Raw genomic sequence first — 27,680 nt, 5'->3', positions numbered from 1 at the left:
TGAGCATATAAACTACAGTATGGTAACAGTAATGATGAACAGCAAGATAAGAGGTTTAAGTAACAAACGCTACAGCCATTCAGAGAAATGAGAGATGATTGGAAGCTGAGATGGAGAGAAAGGGAAGAGGGCATGTCTTCCTTCCCAGCATTGTTTCAACTGCTCTCTGCCTCATTTATCTCTTTATAAAGCAAATCCTGCCTTCTATTTATCTACAAGGATTCTGGGAAGACAGAGCAGATAGAAATGTGACGTGCAGCCTTGAAGGAGAATTCCCGGTATTACAAACACAAATGAAGGTAGAAGCCAACTATTGTCTACTGCAAAACCTCCAGCTCGACCCTATGGAAAACAAGTTCTTTCAACTTCATAACCTAGGTAAGGAGTAAAGTGATAATCCTGGAATTATGTCACTTTCAAGGAAAAGGAAACAAGAGTTAGTATTATTTCCCAATATCATGGGCTTAAAAGGCCTGACTACCTCTTAGTTTTTATACCCCATACCCCTCCTCCCTTTTTAAGACAGGTACAATCAAAAGGTTCCATGAAATATTTTAAAAACATATAAAACATGTATTTTCCAATTTTTTTTTGTTGACTACCTTTTTCAATATCTCAACTAAAAAAGTTTCTACTGCATAGGTCCCTATGGGTGATTTCCACTGTCATGTGTTTAATTAAGACTGTGTTGTTATTTCTATCTCAATATTTCACAGAGAAAAGAAAAGCAGATTTCACTAAAAATTTATCTAAAGTGAACAATGACTGAAACGATTTGGGGAAAAACATACTGAAAGTCATCTGCAATGAAAAGAAGCCAAAAAAGGAGAGAGAGAGGTGGGGTGGGGTGGGGAGATCCTTTTAAAAGCACAAGAGAGAATGAAAGGCAGTGAAGGGATTTCTCCCACAGGTATTAATCCAATGCTGAGATCTCAGTTATCAGCAACAGAAGGCACTTTTTGTCTCAACTGATACCCTCACACACACAGGTACCACACTGGTCCAGAGAGGGTGAACAGCCTTGTCCAAGAGTCACAGCTAGTGAATAAGGGGCAGAGCTTAGCATCAGTTCTCTTGAGTCCAAGGTCTTTACTCTATGCAGGACTCCATGCTGTCACCTAGCTTTGGGGCATATTCAGCTTCCTACAGCTCTTCAATTCAAGCTTGAAACTCGCTTGTGAAAGGGAATTTAAAGGTGCATGTCCAGAGACATTTTGGTCTTGGAAAGCCCCAGACAAGTGGGCACTGGTGAGCTGTATTCAGGGAGCCAGCCGGGTCCCTTTAAAGCACGAATCACTCTGCTTCGTGGTATCTGAACAGAAGAGTGAATGGCCTTAAACTGAAAGCAGTGCACGCACATGGGACAGGGCTGTGTCTATGGATCCAGCACAGCACCAGAGACATAACACACACTGGATTAAAAAAAAAAAAAACTCGCAAACAACGTTGGGATTAACACTATCATTTTTTTCCAAGATGCTGCAACAGTCACAACAGCACTCAGGCACAACTGTGGAAAATCCGAATCAGACATATTCTAAGACTTAAGTCAACAAAGAAAATCAAGAGAGATCTAAGCTTATACTCCCAAATGTGGGATAAGGGAAAAAATACAAATAATACCTTACAGAGAGGAAAGATATGGCAGGTAAGGACACACAAATCAAAGGGAAGAAAAAGCTGTCATTGAGGCTTTTTATCTTCTCACTGTGCACTTCACTTTAGCACCCACGGTCAGGGCAACCTTTGGCTACTCTCACTAGCTGACAAATTTCTCTTTAGCGAAACTCAGTATCTAAGAGCCTGATTAGAGCTCCTCCAAATACATAAATTAACATTAGTAATACTACAAAAGTAAAACACCACTCATCCACTTGTGCATACATCCATTTTTTCAGCTATTATTCCAAGTCAAAAGAGCCCAATCTTTACCAGGACTAGAACCACAAATACTGCCTAGAATGATATAGGTTTTTTTGTTTTGTTTCTTAATACTTTTTTTTTTTAAGATTTTATTTATTTATTCCACCCCACCCCCCCAAAGCCCCAGTAGATAGTTGTATGTCATAGCTGCACATCCTTCTAGTTGCTGTATGTGGGACGCAGCCCCTGCATGGCCGGAGAAGCGGTGCGTCGGTGCGCGCCCGGGATCCGAACCCGGGCCACCAGCAGCGGAGCGCGCACACTTAACCGCTAAGCCACGGGGCCGGCCCAAGAATGATACAGGTTTTATGATTAATCTTACACTTTCTTCATGAATAAGTTTCTCAGAAGTAATTTAAGTCAAAACGTAGTTTTATCAAATTCACTATTTTAAAATAATCTGTTTACAGTTCATCTGCCTAGTGTGACTGTGAACATTTTAGGGTAGCACATGGGTGTCCCTGTAATAGGCTGATGAAACCCAAAACTGGGTTTTCTAACTCTAAGCCTAGGGTCCTACCACTGCACCACAGAAGACTGTCAAAGAAGAAAAGCCAGCCTTCCTCTATACCTGGCCACTGACCAACCCCTTTACCCCAGCGAATGACCCCACAGACGTGAGCCTGAGAGAATGGCTGCATCCAAGGAAGCCACCCTCACTACTGGAAAAGCAAAGTAAGAAGCAGATCCCGCTGCTAGTGGGGACATGACTTCTATATCCAGAAAACAGCCTGTACTCAGATCCACTGACTCTGAATATAGGCTCCTCATCTCTCCTAGTAGCGTGAATTTCAGGGCCTACTCAGTGTAGCTACAGCTCTTGGCTACACAAAAGGGAGCTGGTTATTTTGGTATAATAGAAAGAGGACACCCAACCTTCTTGACAAGCTTTATACTCTTGGTTTCATATTCCAGCTCTATAACTGACTCACTCTCTAAACCTCAATTTCCTCAACAGGAAAATGAGGGTAATAACACCTCCTCTCAAAGTCATTGTAAGCAAGATGCCCAGTTTAGTGCCTGGCAAACAGTCAGGGCTCAACAAAGCCTGGTCTCCGTCCTACCGACCTCTCTGCTCAGAATACTTTCTTGCTTGTTCTCTGCATTCCTGGGTCAAAATCTACTTCTTTTTTTTTTTTTTGTGAGGAAGATCGGCCCTGAGCTAACATCTGCCAATCCTCCTCTTTTTGCTGAGGAATACTGGCCCTGAGCTAACATCCATGCCCATCTTCTTCCACTTTATATGGGACGCCTGCCACAGCGTGGCCTGACAAGCGGTGTGCCGGTGTGCACCCGGGATCCGAACCAGCGAACTCGGGGCTGCCACAGAGGAGCGCACGCACTTAACCGCTTGCGCCACTGGGCCGGCCCCAAAATCTACTTCTTATATACCCCCTAAATGGCCTAACCAAGTACCAAGTATGACCCTACTACTGTCTAGTTTATTAAAATCATCTGTGTGTGTGTATGATTCTGATAATGTTTAAGTTTAATATTCCAAATTTAATCTTGCTGCTCAGTGTGATCTACAGGGTTAGTAGCATTAGCATTACCCCAAAGTTGGTTTGAAATGCAGACTCTCAGGCCCCACTCAGACATACAGAATCAGAATTTATGAGATTCCCAAGCGAGATGTTTACCTCTTAAAGTTTGAGAAACACTGTTCTATAAGACACATGGACATTCAATAAATCAGAGCCTATTGACACTTTAAGGAATCAATTGTGGCACTTCTGCTGGTGGTGGTGCTGTATGAATCTTTATTCAAGTAGAAAGCAACTACTGACCAAGGCATTTTCAGTGGAAAGACAGGATAATTGTACACTTATTTTGTGCCTTCTGAATTTAAAAAAATGATGTGCTAAGTACACTGGCTTTTAAGGCAATATTTAAATCTTCTATATTAAAGCAATCTTTGTTATATGTAATAAGTGCTCTGAATATAATTAGTAATATGAGCATTCTGATTATATGTAAACTAATAAATAACAGTTAGGAAGGACACTTTCAATGTAGTAATTTCTGGTTACTAGGATGCAACACATAACAGATTGATTAGTAATAAACTTCCACAAACTGAATGTTCTCAACACAGGATGACCAAGTGCTAAAGCGTGTCTCTGTTTCTAACGCACACTGTTACTCTGTGCATGTGCCTTCCCCCTTCCCACCAACTTTCTTTACATTTTTTAGTTCTTTCCATTTATATGTGAAAGTACAATTTTTAACTGCTCCTGAAAGTAAAATTTACAACCCAAATTCCTAAAATGAATCACCAAATGCTGGATAAGGGAGACCGGTAAATTTGTGTATCAGGAAACAAAACCAATCTGAGTGAGTCATCTCTGATCGCAGATAACACAGCCACAGCCAGGGCTTGGCACAAACAAATGGCTACAGCAATCACATGCCAGAATCTCGTGTTTAATGGTTTCTCACATTAAAATGCATAAGTCAGCTCTATGAAACCAGGAAGTGGAGTCCAGGACACCACATAAACAACACACTCTCTTGAGTTTAGTATATTTTATCCTTCTGCTGTAAGTCTATTTCAATTTTTGGTAGATACTCATAAAAATGAAGGTGCTGTTTTGTCAAGAGATAAGCAGACAGGTAAAAGCTAACTAATATGACAGGGTATCTGAAATATTTCATAAGAAAATTTCAATACTTTTTGGAGGCCTATCTATTGAGGCCTTTGATCTAAAATGAAAAAGGCGATCAGAAGTTGGCAAATGCCTCAAAAAATGTAACAGAGAAAGGGATAATAGGCCCAAGAAGCAGAAAAGCCTGTTAGCATGTGCTTCCATGCACAAATGTATGCATGGCCCTTTCTAAGGTACTCCAAGCTTGAAAGAGAAGATGAGTGGGAAGTGAACTCCTGCTACACAGGATTGCTATCTAGATGCTACCCCTCGTACCCACTAGCAAACTCCTCTGGAGTGAGGAGCCAGTTGTCCTCCTGAGTCCCTGGACTGGGGATATATGCGAGGACCAACCCTGCCCCATGTTGGCTAGGCCCAACACAGGGATAATGCAAACATCCAGGCTGTGTTTTTCAAAAGGGGGTATCTCCAGTCATCACTACACATCCATTAGCAGGCAGGGCTCCACAGAAACATTACTTAAACAGGAGATACGAGCTCCTGCATCCACCATATAAGCACTTTCCTCTGAAACATTGGAGACTAGTTGGGGGCAACGGCAATAAACCCCAAGCCCCTGCTTTCACAAGACCTGTCCCAAAGTAAAAAAATCTATAATTTATGACATAAGAACAAGATGAAATACCCCCATAAAGAACCCATGCCCACCCCTATTATTTCCATGAAGCATACGCTACCTCATAATGAAGGGAATAAAAGGGGCCAGGCTGAGAGCAGAATAGGTGCCGTCCATCGGGGAAGGGTAGAGTCTCCCCAACACCAACAGTAAGAGAAACATGCTTGGGTGTCGGTTTAGTTCTCCTGTACCACTGAAAAAAAATTATTGTACATAAAAGATTAAAATTTAAGAGGTGAGGTACTATCTTAAACATTTTTCTCATTAAATAAATATGTATATAAAGTGAGACTCTCTATGATCAAGGGATAGTTTTCTTTTTTTCCCTTCATTCACTTCGTATATTCCGAATGTGCAAATAAGGAGGAACTACTGGCAATCAGGTTTGGGCTTTTACATGCGATTCTCTCCTCAAAGCTAATCATTTGATAATCAAGTCTGCTGTTCTGATTTGAGCTGTTCATACAGTAGAGTGGTGCCTGTTCCACAACATGCTATGCAAAACTTTCAACATCCAAATGTACTTAAGAAAGCATGGACAGTCACTTACTTGGGCCAAAAAAGCCTGTCGGCACAAATTACTAATATGAGGAAATGTATCATAAGCAGAAGTAAAATTCATTGATGTTATTTTATTTTCCCATTATAATTAGTATAAATTCATACCAAGTGCAAAAATTGCTGAAAGAATAAAAAAGCACATGTTCTAAGATGTCCATACCAAAATTCCACTACTAGCTACAGAACGTGATTAAGAGATAATGGTGAACTTTTCTATCTGCCCTGATCAGACTGAAAGTCCTCTTAACGGCTTTATTTTGTGTTTCTAGGGTCACTGGCCATGTTTGCTCAGGTAGATCAAGTACCATGTCTGATAAGAGGTGACCATATTAGTCAGTTAATTGCGGCAGTTTCACAATGATCTGCTGTAACAGGTCAGTAATAAAAAATGACAGGTGTACATTAAAGCAAACAACATGTAAACACAGATTTTTTTAAATATAGTAGGAAGAAAATGATTCTTTACAGAAGAAATCACCATGTGTTTCAAAAACTATTAAATTTGATAAAATTTAATAAAAAACAGGATTTTAAAAATATAAACTATAATACAAAAACAAGATTTTATACAACTTCTCAGGTACAAATCTACTATAGAGAGTTAGGCAACATGATGTAATAAAAAAGCACTTGTTAAAAAATCTATCTAGGGCCGGCCCAGTGGCTTAGTGGTTAAGTGTGCGTGCTCCGCTGCTGGCGGCCCGGGTTCGGATCCCGGGCGCGCACCGACGCACCGCTTCTCCAGCCATGCTGAGGCCGCGTCCCACATACAGCAACTAGAAGAATGTGCAACTATGACATACAACTATCTGCTGGGGCTTTGGGGGAAAATAAATAAATAAAATTATTAAAAAAAAATAAAAATAAAAAATCTATCTATGTTACAAGGAAGGAGTTAATTAAAACTGTTGCGTGGAGGGAAAATCTCAATTAATAAAGTAATTCACATCCCTGATTTCACTTTGCCCCACCCTCTTCTCTTCTTACCTTTCCACAGTATTGGCTACAGCTTCCAACTGCTTGAGGAGAAAGGGATAGAGTTCCGGGAAACGAGAGAAAAATTCGCTCCCTGTCATTCTGTGGAGGGAGGGGAAAAAAAAGATAAATTACTATCATTTATTTCCTCCGATTTGATAATAAAGCCTTTTTATTCATTTATTTTCTTAAAGAAAGATAACTAAGGTCATTTGTTTGAATATTTAATGAAATAAAGTTAAGAACAAAACCTACATCTGAATAATTTAAAAATCAATAGAAACAATACATTTAATTTTGATTTTGGAAGTGCTCTTAATGCATGGAATTTTATCTCAAAATTTAAGATTACGTATATTTACAAATATTTGATATTAAATTCTGTCAGGGAGGAACTATGTAATTTGTGAAAATGCCAAGTTTCCACAATTGATTTGGACTATGAATATAGTCAACATGTGATTGACTAAGACCGTCTCAGCTTCAGTAATAAGGCCAGGTCTAGAACAAGGTTTCTCAAAGTTGGCAGCAATGACATTCTGGACCAGATAATTTAATTCTTTGTTGTGAGGGGCTATCCCATGCGTTGTAGAATGTTTAGCAGCCTCCGTAGCTTCTACCCACTAGATGCCAGTAGTACGACACCTTCTCTACAGTCATAACGATCAAAAATGTCTCTGGACATTGCGAAATGTACTCTGAGGCAAAAAAGATCCCTAGTTGAGACCCGCTGGTCTGGAGAATGGTTATCAGAAATACAGACTTGGTGTGTGAGGTTCTAGAGATGTAATCCCAGCTGACATCTGTGAGGATTACCTTTTCCATCTTTATAAACTACTCTTGAACTCTGACAAGATGCTAAAAATAGTTCCTCAGACTGTACAAGTGACCAAAAATTTCAAGCTAAATATAGCATTTAGTAAAAATTTTGTCTGCATAACTATTAAAGAACTATTCTGAAGGAGTGGCATAAATATTCCCTAACTTGACCCCTCTTATCAACTCTAGATGTATCCTCCTACTAATGGAGCCCCGAACTATCTTATTTTTTATAAATTAAGGTATATTTTACACACAGTGAAATGCTCAAATCTTTAGTGTTAACATTTAATCCATTTTCACAAATGCATACATTCATGTAATCCACATTCCTATGAAGACTTAGAAACTTTCCATCATCTCAGAAAGTTCCCTTGTGCCCCTTCCTAGTCAACTCCCAATCTCCAACTTCTAATCCCCAATGATGACTTGATTTCTATCATCACACTTTGGTTTTTGTCTATTCTAGAATTTCATATAAATGTAACAACATTACATAATTTTTTGTGTCTGGCTTTTTTCACTCAGCATAAAATGTTTATCAGATTCATCCATGTTATTCGATGTATCAATAGTTTGATTCTTTTTTTGTTGAGTAGTATTCCATTGTATGAAAATACAAAGTTTGTTTAGCCATTCTCCTCTTGACAGACACGGACTGTTTCCACGTGTTGGCTATCATGAATAAAGCTGCTATGACCATTCTTATACAAGGTTTTTTGTGGACATATGTTTTCATTTCTCTTAGATAAATATCTGAGAATAAAACTGGAGTATGTTTAACATTTTAGGAAACTGACAGTTTTCCAAAATAATTATAGCATTTTACATTCCCCAAAACAATAAGAGTTCTAGTAGCTCTACATCCTTTCCAACATTTGCTATTGTCTTTGTTTTTTCATCTTTTTCCATTTTAGCCACTCTAGTGGGTATGTAGAGGTATCTTCCTGTTATTTTGATTTGCATTTCCTTGATGACTAATGATGTTAAAGATTTTCATGTGCTTAGGTCATTGGTATGGCCTTTTGTGAAGTATCTATCCAATATTTTGCCCATTTTTAAATTAAATTGCTTGTTTCCTTTGCCATATATATGCAATGCATGCACTTTCTCCTAGTCTGTGCCTTGCCAATTTATTTTCTTAATAATAACTTTTGATGAGAAGTTTTAAAATTTTGATGAAGTCCAATAATTGGATCATTTTTTTTCTTTTATGATTCATACTTTCTATGGCCAATGAAATCTCTGCCTATCCCAACATCACAAAGATATTCTGTTTTCTTCTAGAAGTTCTATAGTTTTAGCTTTTATGTTGAGATCTATGACCCATTTCAAATTAATTTTTGTGCATGGTGTGAGGTAGAGGTCAAGGTTCTTCTTTTCTACATTGGTGTATCATATTTTTAATAGGGAGATGCTGTAAGAAAAGATATACACCTTAAATAGGAGAGATGTACCATGTTCATGGGTAAGAAGATTCAATATTATATAGATGAAATTCTCCCCAAGTTCAATGCAATTGCAATAAAAATAGTAATTGTGTGTGTGTGTAACTGTACAACCAAAATCTAAAATACATATAAGATGCACCAATGGCCAAGAATAGCAAAGACAATCTTGAAGAACAAGGTTGGAGGACTCACCCAATCTAGCTACCAATTGGTAGCTAGAAATAATATAAAACTTTAGTAATTACGACACTGTGGTGACAAGCAGACCAATGAAATAGAATAGAGAGCATAGCAACACACACACACATACATGAAAACTTGATTTATGAAAGAGCCGGTACTGCAGGCGATAGTACTACAAAGATCATAGGTGCTATGATAACTAATTATCCACACGGACAAAATTAAAATTGGACTTTAACCTTCTACTATATACAAAATTAAATTCCAGACTTAGAAGTAAAAAGTAAAACTGCTAAACTCTTTAAAAGACTATAGAGAATAGAATTTATTGAACAAGATGCAAAAAGCATCAACTAGTAGCAAAAATTGATGCATACAACTACATCAGTTAATATATATTTTTAAATTTTGTACACAAAAAAACAAAGAAAAATACAAAATAATATATGCACAAAGTATTTTTGGCTGAGGAGAAGTATGAAATGTTATGGAATAAAAGAGATTTAAGAGACTAAGAGACTTAAAAGACTATGAAACTAAAAATGATTAAATGCAACATGTGGATCTTGTTTGGATCCTGAGTCTAACAAACCAACTATAAAAAGACATTTCTAAGACAATTAGGAAAATTTGAATATTAAGGAATTATTAACTTTGTTAGATGTGATAACAGCACAGTGGTGTTTCTTTTTAAATTCTCTTATCAATCAGTAATGCATACTTAAGTATTTACAGAAAAAATGATATGGTGTCTGTGACCTCCTTTTTGGGAGGGCAAGAAATGGATAAATTAAGATCAGCAAAATGTTCATACTTGTTGAAGTTGAGTGATGGATATACAGGGGTTAGTTAAACTAGTCTTTTCACTTTATGTTAAAAATTCCCATAAGAAGTTTTTTAAAAATTAAAAGTAAAAATTTTTATTTGACAAGCCAAAAATGAGGAGAAAATTTGTAATACATGTAACTGAGAATTACATAATTAGTATTCAGAATATATGAAGAACTCCAGTGAATCAGTAAGTACAAGGCAAATAACTCAATACAAAAATGGACAAAACCTATCAAAATACAATTCACAGAAGATAAACATTAGTGGCCAATAAACATAAGAAAAGATGTTCAACTATACTGACAGACCACTTTATATCCTCAAATTGGCAAAGATTAAAAAGTTTGACAATACCAAGTACTGGAATTTTCAGCCACTGTTGATGGAAATGAAAAATTACTACAACAATTTTGAAAAATAATATGGCATTTTCTTGAAGGCCACAGATGTTTTTACCCAGTGACTCAGAAATGATATTACTAGGTAAATGACCTAATAAACTCTTGGACATTGGCAGCAGAAGGCTGGTACAAGCATATGCATAGCAGCCCTATGTCCACCAACAGTGGAGCGAATAAACTGTGGTATACTCACACAATGGAATAATGTACAGTAGTGAACTACAGACACACGCAACAACACAAATGAATCTCAGGAACATATTGCTAAGTGAAAAAAGCAAGTTACAGAAGAATATATGCAATATAATCCTTCTATATAAAGTTTACAACAAAGCACCACTAAATAGTATATTGCTTAGGGAAACAAATTTATGTGATAAAGAAATGAAAAGCAAAGGAATAAATAAAAACAAAATTGAGAGAAGTAATCACTTCTCTCCAAGGGAGACAGAAAGGAAATGGGATTAGGAAGGAACATATAAGGGGCTTCAAAAGTAATGTTCCATTTCTTAAGCTAGGTGGTGAATCCAAAAGTGTTTGTTGCATAGTTACTCTTTAAATCTTATGCACACTGCATAAGTTTTCTTTTGTACCTATTTCATATTCAGTAAAATCAAAATTTTTTTAAAACAGAGAAAGTCCTTACTCCATTCCAAATTACAAATTTATTGAACATTTATTGGACATTTTCTTTAAAATGTGCTCATTTTATTAGATATTTTTATGTAAAAAAATAATAAATGCAAATGTTAAACACAATTAGACCCCTCAGTGGCCCTCCTTATAGAAAACTATGCAAAAGCATCTTAGCTTTCTTTTTAAAAAATTTAGCGCCGGCCAGCCCCGTGGCTTAGCGGTTAGGTGCTCGCGCTCCGCTGCTGGCGGCCCGGGTTCGGATCCCGGGCACACACCGACGCACTGCTTCTCTGGCCATCCTGAGGCCACGTCCCACATACAGCAACTAGAAGGATGTGCAGCTATGACACACAACTATCCACTGGGGCTTTGGGGGGAAAATAAATAAATAAATAAAATCTTTAAAAAAAAAAAAATTTAGCGCATACAAGTACATACTTTTAGTTTGGCTTTTTCCCTCCATAAATATGCATATTATATAGACTGCTGTGCACCTTGATTTTTTTTCATCTAAACTATATCTGTGAAATCATTCACTATCAGGCAACATTGATCTATTTCTTTCCATTTAACAGCTGCGGAGTAATCCACCGTATGGCTGAACGTAACTGACTTAATCCCTAATGATAGGCCTTTTGGTTGTTACCAGTTTCTTGCTGTTATAAACTATGACATATGTAAATTTCCTTGTTAATAAGTTGCACACTTGGGTTTTGCAGGGTCAATGTTTTACACAGGGAGAAGGCAAAACCATCCCACTACAGGCCATTGTTACATTCTTTACTGGCTCCAAGCAAAACTAGCCAAGGACATCAGTTTCCATTTTTAGTGTAATCACTTAAAGGTAAAACTGTGTAAGTTCAGCAATGGGATCCCTGAGTATGCTTGCCCATACAGAATCTCTCCATCTCTACCACAAAACCTGGAAACATCTTCTTGAGGAATCGGTTACTAATTTCTAGGGGAGTTAAGTCATTCCTTAATGGCCTGATATCACCTGGGGGAGTCAGAAAAACAAGTATTCTCACTTAAGCAGACCTTATGATTGTATTACCATGATCTAGAAATTGCATAGAAAAATAACTGGCTCTGCTGTCCACAACACTGCCAGAGAAAAGGGTTATGGAAATACTATTCTAAAATTAAAGTCATTGTTTTACTTGAATTAAAGCTAATTGTCTCAAACGGCGAATTCTTATTCAGCTACCCTGGGAAACATTTACCAACTAGTCTATCTTGGAGGATATATGAAGAAGGTACATTACTCAAAGTTAAACATTTGGTGAATGTTTTAACTAACTGTTCTTAATAGCTTGGTGGGTTTTGACTACATCTTTTAAAAGCATTCTGTTAAAATTATCGTTTCTATGCTTAATGGTGTAGGACTTTGAAGCATCAACTGTACATCTGTCAGGGTTTAAGAAAAACTGAAATTATTTTCTAAGAAGAATTTTGACCTTGCTCAGGTACTCTGAGCATACAGGAGATGTCTTTCTATTCTAGCATTCTTAGGTTCCAAGATATTGTTGAGAAAATGTTGACCCTATTTCTGGTTCCGCTCATCTAAAAGGCCAGGGCTGCAATTCACTGCAAACACCGAAGAGTTGAGCTCCATGTCCTTGCTGGGTAGCATCCTCTCAACTCTCCATCAACAAGGACTACTAAAGACTTGGCTAAATATTTATTGAGTGCTGCCTGAAGGAAACGCAATATTAACAATTCCTGTGTATTAAAAAACAGAGCCTAAAGAGGTATGGCATAGGAAAATATCAGATCTAAGGGGCTTATTCAAACTTCACTCACCCCAATTCTCAACTACACCAAAAGGTCTACAGCATCTTGAATCCAGAATTTAGGATGCTAATATATTAATTCCAGCCCTCAAGTAACCAATAACTACATTTTATGGTTATACTGAGTGGAGAATCACCATTTGTAACAGTACCTCTATGTGGAGGCAGTTCATAGGTTTTGGGCTGCCCATATAGGTCTGTAATCTAGTCTTATTTTAAAAGGTCAATGGGCAGAGGACTTGAATAGACATTTTTCCAAAGAAGACATCCAGATGGCCAACAGGCACATGAAAAGATGCTCAACATCACCAATCATCAGGGAAATGCAAATCAAAACCACAAAGAGACACCACCTCACACTTGTCAGAATGGCTATTATCAAAAAGACAAAAAATGATAAGTGCTGATGACGATGTGAAGAAAAGGGAACCCTTGTATGCTGTTGGTGGGAATGTAAATTGGTGCAGCCACTATGTAAAACAGTATGAAGGTTCCTCAAAAAATTAAAAATAGAACTACCATATGATCCAGCAATTCTACTTCTGGGTATTTACCCGAAGAAAACGAAAACACTAACTCAAAATGATATATGCACCCCTACATTCATTGCAGCATTATTTACAACAGCCAAGATATGGAAGCAACCTAAGTGTCCATCAGGAGGTGAATGGATAAAGAAGATGTGGTGTATATATACACAATGGAATATTACTCAGCCTTAACAAAGAATGAAATATTGCCATTTGTGACAACATGGATGAACACAGAGGGTATTATGTGAAGCGAAATGTCAGACAAAGACAAATACTGTGTGATTTCACTTATATGTGGAATCGAAGAAACAAAACGAACAAACAAAACAAAACAGAAATAGACTCATAGATACAGTAAACAAACTAGTGGTTACCAGTTGGGGGGTGGGCAAAATAGGTGAAGGGGATTAAGAGGTACAAACTTCCAGTTATAAAATAAATAATTCACAAGGATGTAATGTATAGCATAGGAAAAATAGTCAATAATATTGTGATAACTTTGTATGGTGACAGATGGTAACTAGACTTACATGGTGATCATTTTGTAATATATAAAAATATCAAATCACTATGATGTACACCTGAAACTAATAGGATATTGTATGACAATTATACTTCAATCAATCAATCAATAAATGGACAAGGTCATGGAACCATTTTAGTCCATATTTGAATCTCTTCCTCTGAATCCTGGAACACACGAATATTACCTCTCACTTGCTAACTAATCAAAACTATAAATGTGATCATATTTTTCTCAAGAAAGTAGCAAACATTTTTTCTAAATACTTATATACTTCATGTTGAGCGCTGTGCTAGGTCCTATGGGAGATACTATGAGACAATGTGAGACAGTCACTGCTCTTGGAGCTTAAAATCTGGTTAGGAAGACAATGCATATACATAGAATATAACTAAGAATGTAAGGCAAACCAGTGCAAGGGTCAGATAAATGACACAATAAGAGTATAGAGTTGGAAAAGATATCATTGGGAGCTGGAGAGGTTAGGGAAAGTTTTGTGGGAACCACGGAAACCAAGATGAATCTTGAAAAATTAGAAGAATGGATTAAAAAGGAGAGAAGACAGCATAGAGGGAGTGGGTAGGTACAAGAACCAAATGGGTAGATAAGTTGGCTGGATGAAAAGAGGACTCCATGACAAGAGAAGGTAGAAAAGGTAGAACGGAGTACAATTTTTTAGAAATTTGAATGCCAGACGAAGTAGCTTCACCTGTTTCTTACAGGCATTGAAAATTTCTGAACAGGAGAAAGATGTAACAAGAGCAGACAGACTACACTAGAGAAAGAGCAGAAATGTGGTAACTCAATGGACATTCTCTAAACGTGTATCTGTTCACCTCAACTACAGCATAAACATCTATAGGTAAGCGATCGTATCTGTATTTCCTTGCATCTCTCTTGATACACAGCACAATACTATATAAATGTTGGTTGACTGGTAAATATTTTGGCAATGAAGGAATAAATAATATTAGCCAGAGAAGAAAAAATTCTAATATAGAATTTTTAATCTCAAACCTATGCCTTATGCCTTTTTTTCTTCTCTCAACGATTGGTACCCCCACAACTGATACCTAACTACCTACCTACCCAACCTCCCAAGCCCAAAACTCTCCATGCATAAAATCAACAGGCAAATCTTGCTGTTTCTACCTCCAGAGCATCTGTTGAATCCACTTCTCTCCATCTCCATTGCTGCCACCCCAAGTCTGACTGCTATTATCCTTGCCTAGATATTGTGTCAGCCTCTCACCTGATCTCTTTGCTTCACCTCTTCCCTCTCTGTAATTCTCTGTTGTGATAAGAATTCTCTTTCTAAAATACAAATCTAATCATGTGACATTATGAGATTAATGGCTCCCTTCTGCTTTTAGGATAAAGTCTAAACTCCTTAGCCTGATATACAAGCTAAATCCGCTTAATCTGATTCACTTGTCCACCCATTTTTTGCCTCTCCACCTTCACAAGCCAGCCATATAAAATTTCTTTTGGTTCTATCAACATTCCATGCTCTTTCTAGTCTCCAGATCTTGGCAAATGGACTTTCTGCTAGGAACACTTCTCCTCTCCCCTAACCCAGACCAACTCCAGATAATCCTTCAATTTGCGGCTTAGGCCAACTTCTTCCAGGACACCTTCTCTGATGTCTCAAATCTGGATTAGCTGCCTGTTATTGGTGTTACTCTATAAGCTATAATCTCCCCATCATAGCACTTGTAGCATATCATACATGAGAGTTCCTATGTACTTGCTTATTTCTCTCATTGGATTATACATTCTGCATGGGCCAACTATATCTACCTTATTTTTCCACATTATCTCAGATACTAAGTATGATGCTTATTAGTTCACAGCTAGTGCCTAATAAACAGTTGCTGAGCAAATGAAGCAAAACAGAAGGACAGAGTCCTTGACACAGTCAAGGAGAAAAGGAATTATAACTAAGATGGTAACAAATCAATAATTTTTTAAAGTGTGTCATTAGCTGTATCTAAGGACATTCAGAATCATCATTTGAATTAATAAATTGAGCATCCTGCCAGGGCTTGAAATTTTCTTAAACAAAAATACATAAAGCTTGTCTCACTGGTTTGTAAACTGCAATTCTAGTTTACCCAAATAAGCAAACAGGCTGACAGGTTACCTCCATAGATATAGCAAGCCCTGGGGGGTAAATTCTCCAGTGACAGGTATTTCAAACCTATTTATCTATATGGCAAAAAACTAGCCCAGCAACTTTACGAAAACAAGAGAAGTGATAACTAAAAAGGAAAAACTGAACCTCTGTAAGTTCAAGCTCCTAGGAAGACAAAAGGAAACCACCAAAAATTGTGAATGGGAAAAAACAGGCATAGATGAAAACAAACAAGCCAGGATAGAGGGTGAGAATAAAGCAGCTTTAACCTTGGGACTGTCAGTCTATACAAAAGGTGAGTTATTCCCCATCCCATCAGGCAAGAATTACACAGGCACAACCGAGGAGAGGCCCTTGGGGAAACACAGAAGATCCTTGAGGAAATCTGCTTGCCTAGTACCAAGAATAAGGTGCCAGGAGCACAGAGTGGCTGTGAGCTCCACCAAGGCGCTCCTCTGCCTGACTCCTCCAGAGACCAGCCGGGGCCTAGAACAAAGCAGGCAGGCAAGACCGGTTTCCCAAATGAATGAAAACGCCTGCCTGGCACCATTTTGTTTTATTTTAAAAGCTTTTTAAAAACTATTCTAGCGCTACTTGTTTATTGAGGAAAAATTAGATAACAAAGACCACTGCAAAGAAAAATCTGAAAATCACCTCCAACTCAGCACCCAAAGACAGCTGCCAGTCTGTTTTGATGGCTATCTACACCTTTCTCCCCCTTATATACTGTTCTATAATCTGCCTTTTACACTTAACAATATATCAAGAACACTGTTTCATATTGATCTGAGCCCATTTTAATGTAGGAGCTTCTGTGTGGTACACTCTTTGTGCTTCTCTTCTGTTCATATGTCTGGGGCTCTAACCCAGACACCAACCCAGAATGACTCGTCCGCATCTTGGCTAAACCATGTGTGGAAGGCAGTCCCTACTCCAGCCACGTTCAGAGCTTCTCTCTGTCTGCACATTCCACATCTAATCTTGGTAATGCTGAGAGTCTAGTTTTTAAGAGCATCTGAGCTTTTGCCATTTTGGTAGGCTTTGATTCCAGCCTGCCATCCCACAGCCTAGAAAAACCTTCACCTGAATCAAGTTTCTATTTCTCTTAGAGGCCCTGTCCTAAGATCTGCCACACATATGAAAAGTTGAAATGCCAGAAGCACATGCTTCTGAGCCTCACAAAAGCATCCCGATGAAAACTATCAAGCAATGAAAAGAAGCATTTGGTGAAACACATTAAAAGTAAAAATAAGGTCTCTTCACCCCTCAATTCCTACATACATATCCCTTATCATTCTCAATCATCTCAGGAACAGTGATCAACAGAGTCATGTACAAAGGTATAAAAAGAGAAAGCTAGAAAAGGCAAGCAACAACATGCAGGAGCAAGGAACTGCATAGTAAACAGCAGCAAAGGCATAGCTTGTGCCCAGTTTTAAAAAAATAGGACTTATTCACAGGCCATGGAGCAAACACCATAAACCTGGTCATTAGATGAAAACAAATGCTGAAGGCAAAATTCTGGAGGTTTTCAGTCCGTATTTCAAATGGGAACCTAATAAACTATGAGAGCCTAGCTACTCCCCAGATTCTGGCCTATAAAACCACCCCGGAGGAGAGAAATCAGCTAAGGGCCTATGTCTCCTTACCACAGTGATTGCTGATTAAAAACAGCAAGCTCATCTTAAGAAAAACAGTACCCCAAATGGAAACAACCCACAAAGAAGACAAAGTATACACACACATTTCAAAGGATGATCAAATGCAACTAATAAAATAGAAACAATAAAAAAATAAATCTGGGTTTGGAATCCCACCAGGAGGACCATCTCTGACTCTGTTCCTAGAATCCTCTCCCCACCTCTGACTGGGGCTGACACCAGCATTTCTCCCTAGAGCATAGTGGTTAAAAAAGAATGAGTGATTGGACAGAAGAGATGTCAGTGGTCCCAGGGTCAGAATCTCACACTCAACAAGCACTTGTAATCACTGCAATGGTTCCACCAGGAAGACCTGTTATTAAATTTCAGGAAAATCATGCAGGAAGTTAAAGGAAAGGCATCTTCTTCAGGGCCACTGTTCTAGGTGCACTTGACTGACCAGGTCACCTGCCAGTCTCATTTCCCTTCCTATCCTCTGTAGACAGCCATGAAAATTCTTGGACTTGTCAAATGCTTTTCTAATCCTTCCCTTCAGGAACTGCTTTCCAGGTGGAGAATCACCCAAATCAAAAAATAAGCCATCACTATACTATATCCAGAGAGGGAATTGAAAGGTCTTAGTTCTGGAAGTGCCTTGCCATTCCTCCTGTGAAATCACTGGCCCAAAAATACATTCCCACTCATAACACAGCCAGTCGGTCAGTAAACACGCATCTCTTGAATACCACATGTGAGCAAGGTCCCAGAAATTTTTTTCTTAGAAAATATTTCTTGTTGAATCCCATCGTCTATAAAATCTCAGAACCAGTCTACCTCCAATAGTTAATTCAGTAATCATTTTCTAAATAGTTTGTGGTAGACTGTTTCCAAAGATGGCCAACAGCAATTCCTCCTACCCTCCCAATATGTACATGTTTCCCTCCCTTCCAGAGGGAGGGTCTATTTCCTTTCCCCTTGCCTCTAGTCTAGCCTGTGACTTCTTTGATCAACAGAAGGCAGTGGAAGTGATGCTGTACCAGGTCTGCCTTAGGCTTCAAGAGGCATGGCAGCTTCTATATTCACTCTTTTGAAGACTTGACTACCCTGCTAGAAAAAGGCCTCACCAGCCCACAGTCATTTATGACCCCAGTTGAGGTTCCAGATATGAGAGTGTGAAGCCATCTTGATCATTCCAGCGCCAGCTGAGGTCTCAGATGAATGCATCCACCTAAGTGATCCCAGATGACACCACATGGTGAAGAAGAACCACCCAGCTGAACCCAGCCAACCCACAGAATTGTGAGAAATAACACATTGTTGCTATTTTAAGCCACTAAGTTTTGGGGTGTTTGTTATGCATCAGTAGGTACCTGGAATACAGTTATAACATCCAAAGCACTGAGTTAGACTCAGTGGAAAAGGTAATACTAAATAAAAGAGCTGCTGATAACAAGGAACACACAATGTAACATAACTACTATATTTATTCTCTCACGGATCTGGAGGCCAGAAATTTGAAATAAGTATCAATGGTCCAAAATCAAAATGTCAGCAGGGCACCTCCAGAGGCTCTAGGGGAGAATCCAATCCTCACCTCTTCTAGCTTCTGGTGGCTGCTGGCATTCCCTGGCTTGTGGCTGCACTACTCCAACCTCGGACTCTGTGGTCACACTGCTTTCTTCTTTCTGTCTCTCAAATCTCTCCCCCCCCCCCTTATCGGTGTTTGCATTAGTGCTCACCCAAATAATCCAAGATAATCACCTCATTGCAAGATCTTTAATTTGATCACATCTACAAAGACTCCTTTTCCTTGAAAGTTAAATTTACAGGTTGCAGGGATTAGGACTTGATGTCTTTGGGGAGTCATTATTCTGCCTATCACAACTGCTAAAACATAAGAGTTAAGGCATTAAGAGGCAAGAATGAACATAACTGGTTTATTCCAAGGCAGTTGTTTTCCAAATCTTCAAAGCAAAAGACCGCTTTTTTAAAAAATATAATCCCAATATTTAAAACAAAAAAACAAAACAAAACCAGAACTGCTCTGGTTGAAGCACAGTTGAGGTGGGTGGGCATCAGTTTGACCATCCTCTTATCCTTAGCACGCACAACTCCTGATACACCTCTGTGAGCTCAGAGGCACAGTTTAGAGTTCAAAGGCTGTGGAAGACAAACTGAAACTCACCTCTTCACACTCCCCACCTCCTTACTTCCTATTATTCCCATCTTTCCAAACTCTCTAGTTAAAGAAGCGCACTCCATCCATCATGGCCCACTATTCTCTACAACAGTGGTTTTATCTTTTCCATAACATTAATAGTTACTGTTGTGTTATTAAAACAAGTTTCAAGTCTGTCTTCTCTCACTAGGAAGTTAGCTCCTTGAGACTAAAAACTTTTGTTTCTGCTCTAAGCCCAGCACCTAGAATGGTGCTAGCACACAGGAGACACTCAGTAAATATCCACTGCCTTCTTACTGTTTTCTTAGAACTCCCTCACAAATCTTGCCCCAATTAAGGATGGGCTGTCTTCTTTACAACTAAAGGGGTCCTATCCCCAACAGCCTGACTCTAAAGATATGTACAGGATTAAAGAAACTCTTATTGGTAATTCTAAAGAGCATTATATAAGCATTAGAATCCTAGTCAAGCACATGCACTAAACATGCAAACAGTTCAAACAGTGCTGAAGCTGCCTCATCCAAAATGCTACAAGAAATCACCTAGAGATTTCTCTTTTACTCATTAACATAACAGCCTAATTTAGCATAAGGTCCAATATTTCAAAATAAGCTTTTTGGTTTCTATCCCTGTAATACATTTGTTCAATTAACTCTTTCAAGCTCCTACTTTAAACCTTATAGACATTTTCATCAAGGCTAATACTAATTTGCCAATGGTATTATTAAAGCGAGCAGAAAGTGCCAACAGAGTCCCAGACTTCAAGGAACACAGAACTAGAAGGACTCTCCAAGAAGGTCTACTACTCTAATCATTTAATTTTACAGATGAGGAAACCGATGCCCGGAGGAATTAAGCGAGTTTCCCAAGATCAGAATACAAGTTGGGGGAAAGTGCAGAACTCAACTCTCTTGTTTCCCAATCTAGCCACTAGACTTTTAAGGGTTTCTATTACACAGGTAATCCAACCATCCCTGTGCCAGGCATCCACTTAATGAGCAGAGGACACTGGCCCAGACAGGCCACTTTTCAAAGGAGTTCATGTCCCCATGATTGGGCCAGATAGCGATCTCTCCCCTGCTGTCAATCAGCCTGCTCAGGTTAGATTAAGGTTCCTGACCTGAGCTTCCACTTCCCTGCACTGAGCCAGGCCCACCCACTGACTTTAAAGGGAGTAGATGAGCAGGCAAACTGCCAGCTAAACGAATCTTTAAAAATCTATCCATCTGCTCTTACAAAGTATTTTCAGAGATCACTGGACCACGGATATTCCATTTGGTCTAACAAGTCTCAAGTCTCTCCTGTATTCAAATTAAGAGAATCTTACTAACACACTGCAATACCCCTAACCATCCTCCCCCCCAAAAAGTAAATACAAAAAACCTCTAACTCCCATGTAAATCAAACCAGAAAAGACAGTGTGTATACTTGTGCTTATTCAGGCTCAGTGCTTCCTTTTCCCCTGTGAACCCATGTTTTTTTAAGTTTGTGAACACTCAGGCCTAGGCTTATTTACCAGGGAAAAAAACAAAAACCAAAAAACCAAGCAGTCAGCAGGCAAATGTTATACTCCCAATTAATACACAACACTGTCCATAACTAGATATGATGTGATTTCCAGTGTACATTTCCCCAAATTCACAGCTAGAAGAAATGAAATAAGACTCAGAATACAAAGCGTGATTTTCTTCTGCTGCAGAAGCATGGAAAAAGAGTCTCCATTTAGTGGATGTCCATCTCAGACTGTAGGATTTAGCCTTCTCTCTGAACAACTGCCTGGAAGTTCTCAAAAAAATGGGATAATTTTCAACAGATTGGCTGGATCTCCAGACAGAGAGGAAAAGCCAGCATTTGGCAGAGTTGTGAAAGGAACATTTTGGACATCTTAGCCATTTGTTTTTTGGAGAGCCAGAAAACTAATATGGAATAAGTATAACTCATTATTGTTATTATTATTAAAAACTCTAACCTCTGGCTCCTGGGGCTGGCAGCAGGAAGCATGTGGGTTTCTGCAGGAATGCAAATGAAATTTATTAAATTAGACGTTCTAAGGTCAGGGTCTTGTGTTTGGTGTTCTCACAAAGGCTAGTTTTTCAAAGTACTCTGAAGTTAGTGGGCTGCCACCTCTTCACGGATCCTGGAAAGCCATCTGCTTGGCCCTGAGAGCAGCCTGTGCATTGAGATCACACCGAGGCTGACTTTCCACACGGCTGGGAGCCATTCCCTGCCATGCATATTTCCCCTTAACAGCCAGACTCAAAATCCTTCAAAGGCTGAGGCTGTGTTTGCTACTTCAACTGTATCTCCTACAGCCCCTAGTAGAGAAGACAGACATAGCATGCACTTCCTACATTTTAAAAAATAAATGAAAGAATAAATCATATCTCTTTTCTTCCCCTTTTCTTATATTCTATTAATTACAATTAAGTGCTCATTAAAAAAAAATCAGACATACAAATGAATAAGCAGTAAAAGAAATTTCACCCTGCCCCATTCTAGACCTTTTCCATACACATTTAAAAACGTTAAAATTATACAGATAATACACACAGTTGTTTTAGAGGAGTAGCAAACATAGGTGTGTTGAACAAATATTGTTTAGCAACTTGCTTTTTTAAAAACATAGGTGCTTCACTCATTTATGTTCTGGAAGTAGAAAGAGAAAAATCTAGTTTTCCTTGTCCTTAATTTAAAAAAAAAGTTTTGAACAAGAGTACATTCTTATTATTTTATCTCTGCATTTGATCAATAGTCTGGCTGAATACAGAATAACAGGAAGGAAATCACAAGCCACCAGAATTTTGAAGGTAACGCTCCATTAACTTCTATCTTTTAAGTTGGTTGCCATTTTGATCCTTAATTCGCTATATGTGAACTGTTTGGGGTTTTTTTCTCTCTACAAAATTTTAGAAATTTCATGATGATGTGTCTTGGTGTGGATCGTTTTTCATTCACTGCACTGGAACTTGTGTCTGTAGTTCTAGGAAATTTTCCTGGGCTATTTCTTTGACCATTTCCTGCCCTCACTTTTCTTTCTGAACTCCTATAAGCTGAAATAATCTTCTAATTTTCTTATTCTTTTTCTTTCCCATGTTCCACCTATCTTGTTCTCTTTAGTTTTACCTCTGAAAGAGTTCTTTTACTCTGTCTTCCATCCTATCTATTGAAATTTCCATTTGGGCTACCATATTTTTAAATTTCCTAGAGCTCTTTCTTATTCTCTAATTGCTCTTTTAAAAATACCATTCTGGGGCCGGCCCGGTGGCATGGTGGTTAAATTCATGTGCTCTGCTTCCGTGGGCCAGGGTTCACGGGTTCGGATCCTGGGCGCGGACCTACACCACTCATCAAGCCATGCTGTGACCGTGTCCCACATACAAGGTAGAGGAAGACTGGCACAGACGTTAGCTCAGTGACAATATTCCTCAAGCAAAAAGAGGAAGATTGGCAACAGATGTTAGCTTAGGGCCAATCTTCCTCACCAAAAATAAAATACAATCCCATCCTGTTCTTATTTCATGTAATCAATTTTATCTCATTTCTCTAAGAATGTTTACTTTTTTTCCTTTAATTTTCTTCTGGTCCCTATATCGTACTTGCTTCTATTTAATTCCTTTTTTATTTAAATCTCTATTCTTCTAATACTGTTGATAAATTTTAGGTGGCAGCTGTTTCTTCAAATGATTGTAGTACTTCTCTCCCTGTCACACAAACATAGACATATGCACACACTCCAATGCAAAGAATAATTCTATCAGTTAAAAACAGAAACATGAAGTTCTATAATGTGCCAACGGTTAGAAAACAGGTCAACAAGAAGGAGGCACAAATGAAGACCACCCTGAATAAGCAATATAGCAGAAAGGCATTTTATGCAAAGGATAGGTTCTGCTTTATACTTGTCCATAGAAGCTTTTCATCACGTGAATCTAAAGAACACCAATTCTAAACACAAAATGTTCTGCTTAAAAGATTCTTTCCCTTCTTTCCAATTCGGCTATGACTCTAAAGAAATAGAGACACAATAGTTACTCAGGAGGCAGGAAATCCTTCCAGCTAACCAACTTTTACATACTGTTCCTTATGGTCAAAATGTTGACCACACTGTGCTAACTCTTTTTGACTTTATGACCTTATTACTAAGACTGTCAATTATATTCTCTGTTATTTGAGCAGAGGAACTGCTTGAATGCCAAAGACTCCTCTACAGTGCTATTTAACCTTTCCCAACAGAGACTCATTGAAACTGGGAATTTGGTAAAATGTTTTACCAAACCTTACAAAGATACTTCCCAGTAAATATTTGAAGTATATATAAATACTTCCAAGTAAAGTTAAAAATGTGTAAAACTCAAATGTTAAGCCAAATACGCATCTTAATTATACAATCACATTTAAAGCAAAATAATGCCATGAGTTCAGACAAAAGTAATAATACGCCACATAAACTAAGGCAGTTCAAATATTAGTTATCTACCTACATTAAGCCTATTTCCAATGGCAAAATATTTTCTTATAATATGCACAGCATTTTATTTTAGAAAAGGCTGCTACTTCATCATGGAGTAAAATCTGAAACCATGCTCTGTAGATTATTTATTCTGTGGTGAAGCGGGAATGAGAAAACACAACATAAAGAAAGAGCGAAGGTTTGGAATCGGCTAGCCCAGAGGAGTACTACTTATTGGCCAGGTAACCTTGGGCAATTTGTTCAACCCTGCTGAGTACCTTTCTACCTTGTTTTCTATAAAATGGGAATAATAGTGCCTATCTCGTGGAGTTACTGTGAGAAATGAGATAACACGTGGACAAACCTAACACTGTACCTTCTCAGCAAATTACACACGCGTTGTTCTTTGGCCTTGGCTCCTGCTACCCAGCCCTCTTTGTTCCCCTCCTCACTTTAAAGAGGAGATGAAAGGCATAGAGAGGACATTGGTATAAATTACCATTAAAGTGAACACAATCTGAGACTCTAAGAGCCAAGAGTACCAGAAAACATAAGTCATTTTCACTCTTGCTATACAAGAGTATATTTTAAAAACATACGAAGTGCAAGCATTGAAAATATGGTTAAAATCTGGGTTTGGCATAAAAAAATTTTACACGGTATTCTGAACACGTTAACACCCGTACTTTGCAGTAATCATACACAAACTTATATATATATAAGAGCCAATGGCAAGGAAGAAAGCTATAAAATGGGATGGATGGATCCACATTGGTAGAAAATACATGGTTAGGGTGTCTAAACACAAACACATACAGACACAAAATGTGTGTGAGATGATAAAAATGTGGTATACAATGCTGTTCTCACACTCTTCCCCTCACACATTATAAGAAAACAGTATTTGTTTTTGATGTGCCCATTCTAGTAATAAAAATAGATAGCTCCATAACTGAACATAGACACAAACAGGTGCAGATGCTTCAATAAAAGTAGACTTCATCACACTGGAAAAGGAAACCACATTTCTCATTTTTGTGATTATAATAGACTGGCTAGCAGTTGAGTCTGCATGGAAATCATTTAAAGTCATTCTAACAGTTTTCTGAAAAGTCTCCAAATTTGCCAGAAAACAAGGAACCTACAAAAATGACTGATATAAAGACTAAATAAAAATAACGAATTGAAGAAACAGTCGCTGATAGTTTTCATATGTAAATTTTGGCATTCCATCTTATTTTTAATTAATTCCATTAAATTGGTGTTTCATAGGTCAGAGGATTTTATGACTAAACACCAAAAATGCTGTCTATAAAGCCATTTACAGGGAACTGCCCACAAATATTTTCTAATACATTTTTTCCTTTTGTTCAATTCAAATTATTGCTTCATATTTTCCTCCTTTAAGTCCAATTTCGTTCTTTTTATTCACTTCCACTTCCTTTGTTTGCCCTTCAACAAGGGGTAGTCCATTACAAAGTCTATTCCATTCTTTTTGGAATTTATATAGCACCAAATTACTTTAATCTGCAAGTACACTAAGAAAGAAAAGGGGAAAAAAACAATAAACCAGGTGGTAGGAGATAAATATCCTTACATACACACAAATTCTCATTTCCCCTATCCCCCCCACCCGCCCCACAAAACCCATAAATAAGGTGGCCAAGGCTTATTCATGGAAAGGACAAAGAGTAACAGGACAAAAATGAAAATACAGCCAAAGAAGCCTTTTACTCTCCTCTGGCCTAATTTAAATAGGGTTACTCAAGTTCATGGAACGGTAATGGATGATGTCGCAAAACAAGGAAGAATCAAAGAGTCATCACTAAAATATTGTTTTATTCTAAGGATGGACTATATCATATGTTTTGCCCTAAAAGACATGACTCACAAGGGAGCCCATGATTCCTTTTCCTTTCTTTCCTGAAATTTGAGCAAAACCAAAAAGGGGTGGGGTAGGGGAGCCACATGTCTAGAGTCCCACGTCACTTCAATGATGGTTTCAATTCTGCTAGTAATCAGACATGCGACTTAGGTAAGTCTGAGTCTCAGTTTCCTCATCTATTAAACGGGGATAATTATACCTAACCTTTCTACCTACATGGTTACCATTAGGATCAAAAGAGATAAGAGATCTGAAAGTACTTTGAAATCACTGAGTTCTGCTGATTCTACCTCCTATCTCTCAATTCTACTCATTTCTTTCAGTCTTCATTGTCACTATTCTAATTCAGAGCACCATCATTTTTTTTCCCTAGGCTAGATCACCAATCTACAAATATCACACCACACCGGTGTCCATTCATAAGGAAAATGAGAAAAACCTGGGCAATGTAGTAAATTTTGCATAAAGCTAAAGATATTCCATTTAACTATCTAACACTTATTCGAGATTCTCCTGTGTATGTGGTGTGTGTATATCTGTGGGTATGTAGGTTAAAATGTCCTTTATTTTATGAAATGATTCTGACAGGTGGTATGTTTTTTAATGTCCTTACTTAACAAAATGAAAGATTAGCAACTCTATTATGTTGACCCTCAAAACTAAAAAAAAAAAAAAATTTTGCTGGTTCATGAAATCCAAAAGTCTGGGTACCACCAGCCTACATTATCCTAACAAACAAAACTATTCAAACAAGCTGATCTCCCAATCTTCAGTTTTTCTTTCCAATCTAGCTACAGTGTGTTCTCTACACAGCAGCCAAAATGATCAAACTAAACAAATCTAATCTTGTTATACCTGTGCTTAAAATACTTTCCTTGTTCCCTTGAGTGGGCTGACAAGGTTCCTACCTCATCACATGCCACCTCTCCCTTGCACTCTGCACAGCAACCATGTTTTCTGATGGCTCATTGTCACCCCCAGGATTTTGCACAGGAACAGGCACCCCCTACCTCATATCTCCTCTTTCCCAACTAAATATTGCATATCCTGCTTAGCCATCATCTTTCTTGCTTTCAGGGTCTTCCTCGATTCCTCCATGCCCAGATTACATGGATCCCCCATGAGCTCGTACAGCAACCCTTACTTCCCTCACTGTAGAACTTCACTCATACAGTGATAAATATTTACTGGGCTTCTGCTATGTATCAGGCACTGTTCTAGGTGCTGGAGATACAGCAGTGATTGAGACAACGCCCCACCCCCAAAAAGCTGACATTCTCGTATGAGGAAACAGACTAGAAATTAAAATTCAAAATAAAGAGAAGTAAAATACCTGGTGATTGCTCATCATCATATCCTATGAACCTAGCACAATGCCTGGCTCTTAGCTGGTGCTCAAAACATATCTGCTGAATGAATAAATACAGGAGTGTCAAAAAGTGTGTGAATGTGAAGGATTGACTACTGTGTGCATGGGCTCA

The 27,680-nt window shown here is 38.2% G+C and overlaps 1 protein-coding gene across 2 annotated transcripts in view; it reads right to left on the bottom strand.

The window, feature by feature from the left end:
- The window catches only part of THADA (THADA armadillo repeat containing), a 312,115-nt gene that overhangs the window by 171,536 nt on the left and 112,899 nt on the right, over nt 1-27,680 (bottom strand). Inside the window, exons 27-28 of one of the 2 annotated variants that reach the window (XM_058551342.1) lie at nt 6,754-6,843; nt 5,267-5,398 (exon numbers count right to left, since the gene is read on the bottom strand). In XM_058551342.1, coding sequence (XP_058407325.1) covers nt 5,267-5,398; nt 6,754-6,843 — 222 coding nt within the window. The remainder of the gene's footprint in view (nt 1-5,266; nt 5,399-6,753; nt 6,844-27,680) is intronic. The other variant, XM_058551343.1, reaches the window with a different exon arrangement.

Source organism: Diceros bicornis, chromosome 12 (genome assembly GCF_020826845.1).
Source record: "Diceros bicornis minor isolate mBicDic1 chromosome 12, mDicBic1.mat.cur, whole genome shotgun sequence".
In the NCBI taxonomy this organism is placed as follows: Eukaryota; Metazoa; Chordata; class Mammalia; order Perissodactyla; family Rhinocerotidae; genus Diceros; species Diceros bicornis.
Note: the sequence above shows the minus strand (reverse complement) of the source record. Positions and strands in the feature narration are given on the sequence as shown.